This window comes from Cetorhinus maximus, chromosome 10 (genome assembly GCF_964194155.1).
Source record: "Cetorhinus maximus chromosome 10, sCetMax3.hap1.1, whole genome shotgun sequence".
Lineage (NCBI taxonomy): Eukaryota > Metazoa > Chordata > Chondrichthyes > Lamniformes > Cetorhinidae > Cetorhinus > Cetorhinus maximus.
This window is the reverse complement of record NC_135888.1, coordinates 20,676,154-20,690,687: the sequence shown is the minus strand read 5'-3', so window position 1 is coordinate 20,690,687 and position 14,534 is coordinate 20,676,154. Positions and strand designations below refer to the sequence as shown.

The window sequence follows — 14,534 nt, the reverse complement described above, 5'->3', positions numbered from 1 at the left end:
TTCCCTACCACTGACGTCAGACTCACTGGCCTGTAGTTCCCTGGCTTATCTCTACAACCCTTCTTAAATAGCGGAACCACATTAGCTGTTCTCCAGTCCTCTGGCACCTCCCCCGTGGCTAGAGAGGAATTAAAAATTTGGGTCAGAGACCTACAATCTCCTCCCTTGCCTCCCTCAGCAGTCTGGGACACAAATCATCCGGACCTGGAGATTTGTCCACTTTTAAGCCTGCCAACACCTCCAATACCTTCTCACTCCCTATATTAATTAGCTCAAGAACCTGGCAGTCTCTCTCCCAGAGTTCCATCCCTTCATCCTCTTTCTATTGGGTGGAGACGGATGTGAAGTTGCCACCACTGCCATCCATCCATCCAGGCAGGTGGAGGTGGAGCTGGGGCTGGCTCCCAGCCCCACACCTGAACTATGGGCCCCGCCCCCTAATCACATATGCAGATATGATAATATTGACTCCGCCCGCTTATCACGTGTACTATTGTCAATAGGAAGGGACGCTGGCGCGGAAGTGACGTATGTCAGTCCGATGCGCGTTTCCGGTGGGGCAAGCCCGGCATGGGGGCGGGGCTGCTGTAGTCCTCGGGTCCCTCAAGCCGGCGGGCAAATGGAGATGCGGAGCTGCGTCCTGCTGCTCCTGATCGTCTCACTCTCCCCGAGACCGAGTCCGGCGCTGGAGCCCATTTCCACCTCCGCCTTATTGATCGGGGCGACTTCCGCTGCCTATTATTATTTCAACTGCCGTTTCCAGGAATGTTGCACCAAGGACTGGATACCGCTGGATGTGAAAGGTGCAGGGTCAGGGGGTCAGAGCAGGGTCAAGCTGTCAGAGCCAGGTACGGGGTCAAGGGGTCAGAGCCAGGTACGGGGTCAGGGGGTCAGAGCCAGGTACGGGGTCAGGGGGTCAGAGCCAGGTACGGGGTCAGAGCCAGGTACGGGGTCAAGGGGGTCAGAGCCAGGTACGGGGTCAAGGGGGTCAGAGCCAGGTACGGGGTCAAGGGGTCAGAGCCAGGTACTGGGTTAGGGGTCAGAGCCAGGTATGGGGTCAGGGGTCAGAGCCAGGCACAGGATCAATTAATTTTAATTTTAATTTCTTGTATTTAAAACAGAAGAGATCTTGCCTAAGTCTTTTTTTCTTGCTTATCTTTCATCACTATTGATGGTGAAATGCCGCAGCTACCATTTGGAAACTTGTAGAGAAATAAGGAAGTTTCTCTTGCTCTCATTGTGCCATCTGTGGCTCAGTTGGTTGCACTTTCAGCTCTGAGTCACAAATTCTGGGCTCAGGTCCCATTTCAGGGCTTCAGCACAAACATCGAGGCTGTCACTGCAGTGCAGTACTCAGGTGCTGCCTTTCAGATGAAACGTTAAACCAAGGCTCCATCTGCCTGCTTTAGTGGATGTTAACGATGCAATGGAAGCATTTTGAGGAGGAGCAAAGGGGGTTTATCCTCAATGTCGTGGCCAATATTTATCGCTCAATCAACATCAAAAAAACAGATTGCTGTTTGTGGGAGCTTGCTGTGCATAAATTGGCCATCACATTTCCTACAACAGTGACACCACTCAAAAAGTACTTCATTGGTTTCAAAGTGCTTTGAGACATCCTGTGGTCATGAAAAGTGCTATATGAGTGCAAGTTTTGCATTTTCCTGTCATTCAGGGCATAGGGGTAATGTCACTGGGCTACTAACCCAGAGGCACAGGCTAATGCTCTGGGGACACGTTTTCAAATCCCACCTCGGTAGCTGGTGTAATTTAAATTCAATTAATAAATCTGGAATATAAAGCTATTCTCAGCAATTGTTACCATGACAACTCTCATTGATTGTTGTAAAAACCCAGTTGGTTCACTAATGCCCTTTAGGGAAGGAAATCTGCGTTCCTTACCTGGTCAGGCCTACATGTGACTCCAGGGCCACAGCAATGTGGTTGAATCTTAACTGCCCTCTGAAATGGCCTAGTAAGTCACTCAGTTCAAGGGCAATTAGGAATGGACAAAATAAATGCTAACCTTGTCAGTGACACCCACATCCCACGAAAGAATAAAAACAATTTCCAGAGTTTTTTAAGGCTAGTAAACAGGAGGTAGAATGGCTTTCTTTGTAGCAGAGCTATTGTGCTCTTTGCTAATGCAACCACACCTCCTGCAACATCAGTGGAGTAGATCTTGCTGGAGCCTGATATACAAGTTAGTCAGACTCTCCTTACATACCCTTCAGCTGGAAATATTTTTGTGCTATTACTTCCTGGATGCAAGAGCTGATAACATGGTGAGGGCACTGGGGCATCTGTGACTTCAGTGAACAGTGGGACGAATGGAGTATCCCTTTAACCAATGAGATTCAAAGATTGAGCAATTGGCTGGGTGGTTAACAGTGAGGTTGAGTGTCTTGGGCTACAGGAAGATATAGACAGGATGGTCAAATGGGCTGATAAGTGTGAGGTGATACACTTTGGAAGGAGTAATTTGACAAGGAAGTATTCAATGAACAGCATGACACTAGGAAGTTCTGAGGAACAAAGGGACCTTGGCGTGTGTGTCCATAGATATCTGAAGGCGGAGGGGCATGTTAGTGGGGTGGTGAAAAAGGCATTTGGGACACTTGCCTTTATCAATCAAGGCATAGATTACAAAAGGAGGGAGGTCATGTTGGAGTTGTATAGAACCTTAATGAGGAGTACTGTGTGCAGTTCTGGTCGCCACATTATTGGAAGGATGTGAGGGGATGCAGAGGAGATTCACCAGGATGTTGCCTGGGATGAAACATTTAAGTTATGAAGAGAGGTTGGATAGACTTGGGTTGTTTTCGTTGGAGCAGAGAAGACTGAGGGGCGACCTGATCAAGGTGTACAAGATTATGAGGGGCATGGACAGGGTGGATAGGGAACAGCTGTTCCCGTTAGTTGAAGGGTCAGTCACGAGGGGACATAAGTTCAAGGTGAAGGGCAGGAGGTTTAGGGGGGATGTGAGGAAAAACTTTTTTACTCAGAGGGTGGTGACGGTCTGGAATGCGCTGCCTGGGAGGGTGGTGGAGTCGGGTTGCCTCACATTCTTTAAAAAGTACCTGGATGAGCACTTGGCACATCATAACATTTAAGGCTATGGGCCAAGTTTTGTTAAATGGGATTAGGTAGGTAGGTCAGGTGTTTCTCACGTGTCGGTGCAGACTCGATGGGCCGAAGGGCCTCTTCTGCACTGTTTGATTCTGGACGGCTGTATTCTTATTTATTTTTTCACAGGATGTCGGCCACACTGGCAAGGCTGGAAATTGTTGCCCATTCCTAATTGCCCGTTGAGGGCAGTTAAGAGTCAGCCACATTGCTGTGGGTCTGGAGTCACATGTAGGCCAGACCAGGTAAGGATGGCAGATTTCCTTCCCTAAAGGGCATTAGTGAACCATATGGGTTTTTACAACAATCAATGATAGTTTCATGCTTATCTTTACATTCCAGATTTATTAATTGAATTCAAATTTCACCAGCTACCATGGTGAGATTTGAACCCTTGTCCCTAAAGCATTAGCCTGGGCCTCTGGATTATTATTACAATTTCCAATGACACTGCCACCATTCTTTAAAAAGTACCTGGATGAGCACTTGGCATGTCATAACATTCAAGGCTATGGGCCAAGTGTTGTTAAATGGGATTAGGTAGGTAGGTCAGGTGTTTCTCACATGTCGGTGCAGCCTCGATGGGCCAAAGGGCCTCTTCTGCACTGTGTGACTCTGTGAATAAACAGGAGGTACTGCAAAGTTGGGTGGATTAGTCAATTCAGATACAAAAAGAAAAATAGAGGAACAGAAAGATTGGATCAAGAAAGAGACAGAAAGGAAAAGTAAGAAAAAAAGTGAAGATGTTAAATGATTCTTTTAGAATTCCTATTGACAATTTATAACATGCAGGAATGAGATGGAACAGTTTCAGTTGTTCCTTTTCTGGGCTTAAGGTTGATTGGTGATGGATTAACAATTGTCATGACATAAAGCTAAATAGCAGAGTCAACATTATGCAGCTGGTTAGAATGGGAGTTAGTTTCCACAATCTTTCACTGCTGTTTTGAGTACTGTATTCAGTTATTATATCTGGTTATGAGCCTTGAATGCCCCTTGGGATTTGCATTGTGCCTAAGGTTGCCAACTCTGATTGGATGTATCGCCGGAGGTATCAACACATGTCCCTCCCTGCCATTGGTTGCCCAACACAGCCATTCCCTCAGCCAATGGAAAAGCAAATAGATTTGCCATTATGCCATTGGATGATTCTTGATTTAGTCAAACAGTAATTTTTTTGTAAACACAAAATTTTTCACGCCCTTATGATTTTTTTTTTTCCCCCCTGGGTTTTGCTCACAGAAGTAGCTTGGAAATTGTTCTTTCATTGCTGGACACTCAGGCCAATCTTGGATGATTGATTATGCCAAGGGGAATCTGTAACTTGCCAGCTAGGGGAATCACTGAACAATTTCTCTGGGGCTTTTTGTTCTTTTCAGCAGCTGCCGAATGAGATTCTGATGCCCGTCCCTGTTCTGGTATCACCAGCAGTTAAGAAGGCAAATGGTATGTTGGCCTTCATTGAGTACAGGAGCAAGGATGTCTTACTGCAGCTGTACAGGGCCTTGGTGAGATCACACCTGGAGTATTGTGTGTAGTTTTGGTCTCCTTATCTAAGAAAGGATATATTTGCCATAGAGGGAGCGCAGCAAAGGTTCACCAGACTGATTCCTGGAATGGCAGGATTGTCATATGAAATTGGGCCAACTAGGCCTGTATTCACTGGAGTTTAGAAGAATGAGAGGGGATCTCATTAAAACATAAAATTCTGACAGGGATGGACAGACTGGATGCTGGGGTGATATTTTCTGTGGCTGAGGTGTCTAGCACAAGGGGTCACAGTCTCAGGATACAGAGTAGACCATTTAGGACTGAGATGAGGAGAAACCTCTTCATTCAGAGGGCGATGAGACTATGGAATTCTCTACCACAGAAGGCTAAAGCGGCCAAGTCACTGAATATGTTTAAGAAGGAATAGATAGATTTCTGGACTCTTAAAGACGTCAAGGGGTATGGGGAGAGCGCGGGAGTACGGCTTTGAGATAGAGGATCAACCATGATCACATTGAATGGAGGAGCAGGCTGGAAGGGTGGAATGACCTACTCCTATTTTCTATGTTACTTAACGCAGTTGCATATTTATACCTTTCTGCCACGCTCTGTCATGCTCATCTCTGTACTCTCTATATCAATACAAAAATCAATAGTATCCTGCGTGTATAATTACCAGTCTTTCTGTTCACTTTTAAAACAGGATTAGAAGCTGACTTGAGGAAACAGCTGTTTGGACAGCACATTGCAATTGATGTGATTCCGAAGGCAATTGAAGGTTTCTTGAGTAACAAGAACTCAAGGAAGTCTCTCACCCTATCTCTACATGGATGGACTGGTACTGGCAAAAACTTTGTCAGTAAAATAATAGCTGAAAGTCTTTATAAAAATGGAATGGACAGTAAATATGTTCATCACTTTGTGACTACTTTTCACTTTCCCATTGCTGAACATACCAGCAAGTACAAGGTAATTACCAGCCTCTTATTTTTCTCTGTCATTGTAGAGTGTTCTTTGCACAGGATTCAGAATTAGAGCAAACTCTCCCAGGGCAGATATAGCATGAGTTATATGCAAGGCAAGGCTCCTTCTCCATTGTCCCATCAAATCTGGATTATGTACGTTGATCCAGTCAGGCTGTAGACTCTATGATTTTATGATTCTGCTGCATTACGTTTTCATTGGCTAGACAATGGATAGAATTTCAACATTGCTGAGCACGAAAGGCTGAGTTTTGAATGACGTCATGCTTGGTGTCAGTATTTCCTCCCACTTCTGTCCCAGGCTTTAAACTTCTGCTTGTTTCTCTCCGGTGGTATTCCTGTTTGCTTGTCTTACTCTCTTTGCCTTCATTATTTTTGATCTCCCTTCTATTGTGTCATTACTGAAACGTGCTTTCGCACACCGTCACATTTCTTTTCTCAGCAACTATCTTGCAGACTTCTGGTCTTTAACCACTGTCCCCATTTTCACTGGGACAGAAAGTGCTGGTAATGGAGGATAACTGCACCAGAGCCAATTGGGGGTTGGGTGGGGGCGGAGGAACAAGCTGGTGCTTGGGAGTGGGCAATGCCTAGCTGAACACAACCGGCGGGATGATCCATACCCCTGGTGTCTACCTGCCTTTCTTCCAGCAGGTTCCTGGCCCATGGGAACCTTCTACTTCTTTGCCAGGTTTTCCAAGCTTCCCATCTCTGCGCTGCCATTGCCATTTACACTTCCCCTAGACTCATCTTGTTTCTTTCCTTGTCCAATCACCACCTTCCCTTTGCGTTGCTTTATCATCCCTTTTATCATTTTATTACTCTTGCCTTCCACTCTGCCACTACCCTTCATCTTTGTTCTTTCCCGCCCTGCCTGTATTTGCTTAAAAAGCTGTTAGACCTCTTACCTTTTATCAGAATTGAAATTGTTTCCCTCTCCACAGATGCTGCCTTACCTATTGAATATTTCCAACATTTTCAGGTTTTTTTATATACTATTCTGTGCATTGGAACATACTGGAACGGTTCTAGGGATGGGGGATTTTAGCTAACAAATTAGCTTGGAGCAAAGGAGATTGAGGGGAGATTTGATAGAGGTATACAAGATTATGACAGGTTTGGGTAAGGTAGACAAAGCAAACTTTTTCCATTAGCTGATGGCACAAAGACTAAGGGACACAGATTTAAGGTCTTGAGCAAGAGGCGCAGGGTAAATGTGAGGAAGAACTTCTTATGCAGCAAGTGGTAATGACCTGAAGCACTCTGCCCATAAGAGTGGTGGATGCAGAGATGATGAATGATTTCAAATGGAAATTAAATGAGCACTTGAAAAAGATAAACTTGCAGGACTACAGGAATAGAGTGGGGGAATAGAACTGACTAGATTGCTCCTTGGAGAGCCAGCATAGACTCGATGGGCTGAATGGCAACCCTCTGCGCCATAAATGCCTCTATGACATTGTCAAAACCCTGCTCTTTCTTTGGGGAAGTACATTCCCAATTTATGAAATGATTGTGCTATCTATTTATCTACAAATATGCACACTCACAAGCACATGCTATGAAAGTGTACATTGCCATGCATGTTTTGTAATGTTGCCTCACCCTAACTGCATCTGGAGAAACGCTTTGACACAACCAGACTTTTTGGATAGGAGTGCTTATGCTACAACACTGAAGCAGTTGTTTGATCTTGGGTTCAGGGATCACGGGGGGTGGGGGGGGTGGGGGTGGTTATTTATGCCTAGGGAGAGGAGCCTTTACACTGACAGTCTCTATTGACACCAACATGTCGGCCAATAAGTTGGAGTTGGGGCAGGTCATTTGATAGGGTTCATAGCAAGGAGTGTACCTTGTAGCGAAATAACGTCTACTTACTCAGCAAACAGAAGTCTGTTTAAACAACACACTACAGAGTCTATTTAAAAATAGTCTTTACGAACTACAGCAAACATGGCCAAAACTGCAGACCGATTATAAGCAGGGTGGTTTCTTGAGCAAAATGCAGTGAGTGGAGGATATTTACATGTAAAATTCTGTGGGTAAAATCAATCCCAGTCATTTAACAGTCCCTGATTGATGGGGAAATTACCCTAATCATCACTGTTCTGGCTGGGAATAGTGATGCCATTATATGCAGCCAGTTACTGGTGACAGAACTGTGTGGAGATGGTGCACATTCTGGGCATACATATTAAACTATCCATGATACTAAAAGTGCATTTCCATGAAAGAATTTCACTAGCGCAAATAAATATTCGCACCTGAAAATGCAAATTATTTTGTGTCTATTGTGAATGATAGAGAAGTCTGCATGAACCTCAAAGGAGATAGTCCCAGATTTAGAACCGCCAAGAATGGTGCTGTCGATAGAATTGATATTTTTAAAAAAAGTTTAGCTTTCAGTGGATTCAAACATTCTTTTTTAATTTTATTTCCCGAATGACTTAATTCAGCAACAGTTGCAGGAATGGATTCACGGGAACGTTAGCATATGTAAGCGGTCCCTCTTTATTTTTGACGAAATGGACAAAATGCCCCCCGAGCTCATTGATTCCATTAAACCGTTCCTGGACTACTACAACGACCTTGATGGAGTGAGTTATCGAAAGGCCATGTTCATCTTCCTGAGGCAAGTATATGCTGGTTTCTCGGTACATTGCACGTTTGAGGCAATGTGCTATTTTTTTTTCTCTTTTGTTTCTGAGGGAGCAGACAGGCAGTATGCTTCCAAATTCATTGGGACCTTGCCCAATGAGCAGAAGGTGGACTGGATTTGGCATGGTGGATGCATCCCATATGACATTCCCAGTGAGCTTACCTCTTTTTTCGCTTCTCGTGGGGGAAGAACATATGGACTTCACTGGAGTGGGGGTGGGGGGGTGTAATGTTGTCTTGAGCAATAGCATAAAGTGGACAATATCAGATCAACCACCTATTGAAATGAAAATTGGGAAGAATGTCTAACACTAACAACTTGCATTTATATAGCATCCTTACTGTTGTAACACCAAGGCTAACACTCCAGTCCAGTACTGAGGGAGTGCCGCACTTTCGGAGGTGCCATCTTTTGGTTGAAGCATTAAACCGAAGCCCTGGCTGCCCCCTCAAGCGGACATAAAAGATCCCATGTCTCTATTTCAACGGAGAGCGGGGGAGTTATCCCCGGTGACCTGGCCAACATGTATCCCTTGGTCAAGATCACAAAAACAGATTATCTGGGCAATATCACATTGCATGCAACAAGTTCACACAAACAATAATCAGTTTAACGTTTCATCCAAAAGACACATCCTCTGATAATGTCAGCCTTGATTTTTGTGCCAAGGTCCTGTGGTGGGACTCTGACTCAATAACTTTCTGACGCAGAAGGCAAGAGTGCTACCAACTGAGCACTCAACTAAAGAAACTTCTCATTTCCCCTCTAGTTTTTTTGTCAGTTACTTAAAATCTTTGACCTTTTGCTCCTTCTGACCCTCTTGAAATAAACATTAGTTAAAGTAAAGTAATGTTTGTCTCTATGTTCTTTGTGGATAGTAATGCCGGTGGTGAGAAGATAAATGAAGTTGTGCTAAATTTCTGGAACCGTGGGATGAAAAGGGAAGATATTCAACGGAAAGACTTGGAGAACAGTCTGTCCTTAGAAGTCTATAACAACAAAATGAGTAAGTCTTGGTTCAGCGTTTTTTGAGCGGGGAATGGGAGAAGGTATGCATTAACTTTGTCTCCCTGATACCAAACATATGCCGACTGACCAATCCAGCTGTGTCCGTCAAATTCATTTCCATGTTCAGCTTTGCTGGAAATGGCTGCCAAATGGTCTAAGCAACGTTCTGCCAACTGTGGCTTCTGAGTCAGAAGGTAGTGCGTTCAAGCCCCATCCCAGAGACTTGAGCACAAAATCTAGGCTGATCCTCCCAGTGCAACACTAAGGGAGTGCAGCCCTGTTGGAGGTGGCATCATGTGAGTGAGTTGTGAAAACTAGGCCCAGCCTATCCTTTTGGTGGACATAATGGGTCCTGCAGCCTTCATTTCAAAGAAGAGCAGGGCAGTTCTCACAGGTGTCCTGGCCAATATTTATCCCTCAACCAATATGAGTAAAAACAGATGACATGGCAATTATAACATTACAGTTTGTGGCAGCCTGCTGTGCTCAAATCGACTATCACGCTTCCTACATTATTGCAGTAACCACACTTTTGTAAAAAAAAAAGTACTTCATTGGCTATAAAGTGCTTTGCGACATCCTGAGGTTGTGAAGGGTGCTATATAAATGCAAGATTTTTTATATTAATGCAATATGCGATTTATTTTGGCATTATACTGAATGAACCAGGAACTTTTTATGTTAAGAATCTGACAAACCTAAGAGCTATATGAATATGATTGAGACTGAGTTGCACTTTTTTTTTCTTTGATTTCTATTTCTACAGGCGGATTCTGGCACACCAGTCTCATCGACCAAAACCTAATAGACTATTTTATTCCTTTTCTGCCATTGGAGCACAGGCACGTTGTGATGTGTGCAAAAGCTGAGGTGCAATCAAGGCATTTTAAAGATGTTGACGAAGTGGCCATCAAAGTGGCAGAAGAGATGGTATACTTTCCAAAGGAACAAAGAATCTTTTCAACCAAGGGCTGCAAAACTGTGGCTGCAAAAGTGGATTATTGGACAACTGCAGTTTAAAAAATGTAGAATATTTCCTTTTAGTTTTAAGTAAATCCCTTTACGTATCATGATGAGGCAAATGAAATGATTGTATCCTTTTAATTTGGAGAAATATAAGCTGTACGCATTAATGTTTACACAAATGGCAGGCTTGATCCTGGAGCTTTCTAAACTTTTGGGCCTCTTCTGCACATTACTGTATTTTCAAAAACACAAAATTGAGGCTTAGATGTTTGTGCCTTTTTGTGTTGGTATAAATGCTGACCCTTTGACATATGATTGAATGAAACTCCAGGGTCGTTTGCCAGTACTGCCTGATATTTCAGGCACTGAAGAACAAGTGAAACTCCTAATTATAGGGAATGCTCAGTCTGCAGCCAAAATTCTCTTGTTCCATTTTACATGGAGTTAGTGTGACGTGGAGCACACGTTGAGAAAATGCACTTAATTTTTTAAAAAAAAAGATATTTTTAATAATCTGTGCCAGTCTGTGGAACAGACTGCACTCACAGGTCTGAGTTATACTTCAGAATAACTTTGCACAATTGCAATCGTGCCAGGACAAAAGCTTCCTAGTTTGCAATTAATATTGTGTTACCCTGCTATGCTTTTACTAATTTTGTTAGATATCTGGACAGTGAAATTCTGTAAGATGCAGTAGATCAGGATGTGTTAGAAAGTTGACTAGCTAAAAATGTAAAGAGTGTAATTTACACCTGGGTATCACACTAGCTGTACTGAAGGAAAGGAGGAATGTTATGGAGAAACCTGTTTCAACATCCATGTACTTGACATAAGAAATAGGAGCAGGAGAAGACCATCTGGCCCCTCGAGTCTGCTCCACCATTCAGTATGATAATGGCTGACCTTGGTCTTCAACTCCACTTTCCTAACCGAACAGTGGAAGTGTCAGCTTAGATTTTTGTGCTCAAGTCCTAGAGTGGGTCTTAACCTTGTGATTCAGAGGCAAGAGTATTACCAACTAAGCCACAGCTGACACTGCAGTGAGCTCGGTGAGCTCCTATCTATAGTGACCATTTAACAACTGTTCCAACCACAAATTGGAGTTGGGAAGTGAAACTGTATTTGATCTTTCAGGCAAGCTGGGGTTGGTTACTGAGAGATGGGAAACAACAACTTTTGTGTAGCATCTTTAACGCAATTAAATGGCCTTAGGTGCTTCACTGGCATTATAAATCAAAATATGACACCAAGGCACATAAGCTCTTAGGAAAGATGTCGAAAAGGGAGGTGGGTTTTACAGGAGGAAAGGTTTGACACTGTCCTGCGGAGTTTTTCAACCATAGGTCTTGTGTCCCACATTGCATGGAGTGGCTGTGAAGAACTTGGCTTAATTCTGCTTGTCTGCATCAAGTTGACTATAAGTGTGCGGTGGAAAATAGACTTGCAGTGACTACACTTTCTTATTCCACCCCCAGCCACAAGTTATACCATCCAGCTGAATGCAGCCTATCTTTTGTTGAGAGAGATATGTACCCAGACGATTGTGCCACTGGTTAAGGATGCATAGCCCTAAGTTACCTGTTTAGGAAAAAAAATGTTCTATTTGAAACATTTAAAGCAAATTAAGCTTATATATAAAATTAGAATTGGATAATTTTCAATACGCCAGTAGAAATGGTAATCACTGACAATATGATGGGAACTTTTGGGGTGTTTGTCTTTATTCTGAATGAGTTTACACGATTAAGCAATGATTTAGTACTTTTGGGGTACTTATCCCAGTAGGTTGGGTATTTACAGTGAAAAAACTTAGGAAGGCAAATACAATGTTGGCATTTATTTCGAGAGGACTAGAATATAAAAGCAGGGATGTGCTGCTGAGGCTTTATAAGGCTCTGGTCAGACCACATTTAGAATATTGTGAGCAATTTTGGGCCATCTCAGGAAGGATGTGCTGGCCCTGGAGAGGGTCCAGAGGAGGTTCACGAGAATGATCCCAGGAATGAAAGGCTTAACATATGAGGAACGTTTGAGGACTCTGGGTCCGATGGAGTTTAGAAGGATGAGGGGGGGGATCTGATTGAAACTTACAGAATACTGAAAGGCCTGGATAGAGTGGACGTGGGGAAGATGTTTCCATTAGTAGGAGAGACTAGGACCCGAGGGCATGGCCTCAGAGTAAAGGGAAGACCTTTTAGAACAGAGATGAGGAGAAACTTCTTTAGCCAGAGAGTGGTGAATCTATGGAATTCATTGCCACAGAAGGCTGTGGAGGCCAGGTCATTGAGTGTATTTAAGACCAAGATAGATAGGTTCTTGATTGGTAAGGGGATCAAAGGTTACGGGGAGAAGGCGGGAGAATGGGGTTGAGAAACTTATCAGCCATGATTGAATGGCGGAGCAGACTCGATGGGCCGAATGGCCTAATTTCTGCTCCTATGTCTTATGGTCTAAAAATGGTCATTTTAATATGGGAAAAATGTTTAATCAGTCTGTAGTACTTTAGGAAAATGTTCTTGTGTTGGGCTATGCACTGCATTGGGCAGTGTGCTTGCCTTTTCACTGCTGAATTCTGAATCTGGATTTATGCATAGATCAATGGGATAAATTCTCTTTTCCTATCTCTCTCTCTCTCTATCTCTCACACACAACATCTTTCTCACGCTGTCTCTCTGGCCATTTGTCTAGCTCTTTCTTGTATTCATGCTCATTGCGCTCGCTCTGTCTTTTGCCTTTTGGTTTAATCTAGATCCCAGTGGGTTTGGCTCCACAGCAATTTTGCACTAAAGGATTTGTTCAGGCTAAGCTAAGATAATGGAAAATGTCCCCATGGAGCAAGTGTTACTGAATGTTCTCCAATGATCACTGTATTTAGATAATTTTTGTCCCCACTTTTCTTGTATATATCATTCGTGGCCTAACTTCACCAAAAAATAAAGCTTTTGACAGGGAAATCCAAAGGTGACACTGAAATAAACAGGTACAGAGGATGGAAGAATACTTATTTTTTGGAGGACAGCTCCTGCTGATGGAGCACTTGATGCTGACACTGGGTGTCAAAAAGGAGAAACTTGTCAGACTTATAACCTAATAACTTATTTTTTGTGACAATCTTGGCCTGTTTTTATTTTTGTTTATAAATAACACTGTTGATCTTGGTTTTAACATTGTTTTTGAACTTGCTTTTTTACCCAACTTTGTGGAAAAAGCTAACTTACATTTTCATTTCAAAATAAAACAGCTGTGTAACGCTATTCTGGCTGCAGTGAGTTTATTTGCTGCATTTTTTAAATTAGACCAGGAAGGGTTTCACTATCATTTTGTGTATAATACTTTCAAATTATTATTTTTATATACAATTTGCATTGGCGAGGTAGTGAGGAAAGTTCAGCAATTTAAACATTATTATGAAGACTGAGGATAGAGATTAGGAGAAATTCCTTTACGTTGACGGTTGTTGGGACATGGGATGCATTGTCACTGAGTCTTTGAGAGGCAGAGACCATTGCATCATTGAAGTAGAAATTGGATAAATTATTTGAAGCAGAGAAAAATATAAGGCAATGGTGAGAGAAGGGGCCGTGGGATTGTTTTTATTGCTTCAGTAAGGAGCCAACACAATGGGCCAAATGGCCTGCTTATATGAAGCAAAATGACTGGAACATTTAGCAATAATGTGTAGTGGTGCAAATAAAATACATAAGTTACAGGATAGGGTGGGTGAGTTATGAAAGTAATACTTCTGTATTTCAAAGCAATACTAACAAAAAACAAAATACTAACAAAATAACATTTTGTAACTTCAACCCGCAAATTAGAATCAGCATCATGGTTTGTAAAAGAAAAACAGTCTTAAATTCTACTAAGACTTTCTCATTCTAGGCTTTAAGAAACTAATTATGACCGATAGTAACAGGAAGCACTGATTAACTGAACTGTCCTAAATACTGAGCTGTATGTTTAAAACAAACTTTACTTCACCATTATTTAATCTCCTTGTTCAGAGTGCTTGCTGGCAGCCACTGTCTTTAATAGGCATCCAAGCACTATATGTTGTGCAAGCTTCCATTAAATAAGATAAATACATAAACACAGGACTTCATCCTCTTCTGAAAATTACCAGCCACTCACCAATACTTTGCCCAGGTGGCCATTATTGATATGTGAACATTGACACACAATGTTGGCTGGCTATTTGACTACAGGCTATCACAGTCCAGCCTCAATCTGTCCTGTACCAGCATCAAAACATGGATCATTGGAGAGGGGGACATAAGCTAATTTTCCTTTTACATTAAAAA

The 14,534-nt window shown here is 42.8% G+C and overlaps 1 protein-coding gene across 1 annotated transcript; it reads left to right on the top strand.

Moving 5' to 3' along the window:
- The first annotated feature begins 579 nt into the window (after positions 1-579).
- LOC144685516 (torsin-1A-like) lies at positions 580-13,487 on the top strand. The gene is made up of 5 exons (XM_078550103.1): positions 580-803; positions 5,321-5,586; positions 8,057-8,232; positions 9,138-9,265; positions 10,034-13,487. Exons 1-5 carry the CDS (start codon positions 620-622, stop codon positions 10,285-10,287), a joined length of 1,008 nt encoding a protein of 335 aa, XP_078406229.1. The 5' UTR covers positions 580-619; the 3' UTR covers positions 10,288-13,487.
- The last annotated feature ends 1,047 nt before the right edge of the window (positions 13,488-14,534 follow it).

Excerpts from the sequence above, each read along its gene's own strand:
- LOC144685516 (XM_078550103.1), top strand. The coding sequence starts at position 620 with ATGGAGATGCGGAGCTGCGTCCTGCTGCTCCTGATCGTCTCACTCTCC. Across the intron at positions 5,587-8,056 it reads AACATACCAGCAAGTACAAG|CAACAGTTGCAGGAATGGAT; the intron begins GTAATTACCAGC and ends GACTTAATTCAG. Across the intron at positions 9,266-10,033 it reads AGTCTATAACAACAAAATGA|GCGGATTCTGGCACACCAGT; the intron begins GTAAGTCTTGGT and ends CTATTTCTACAG.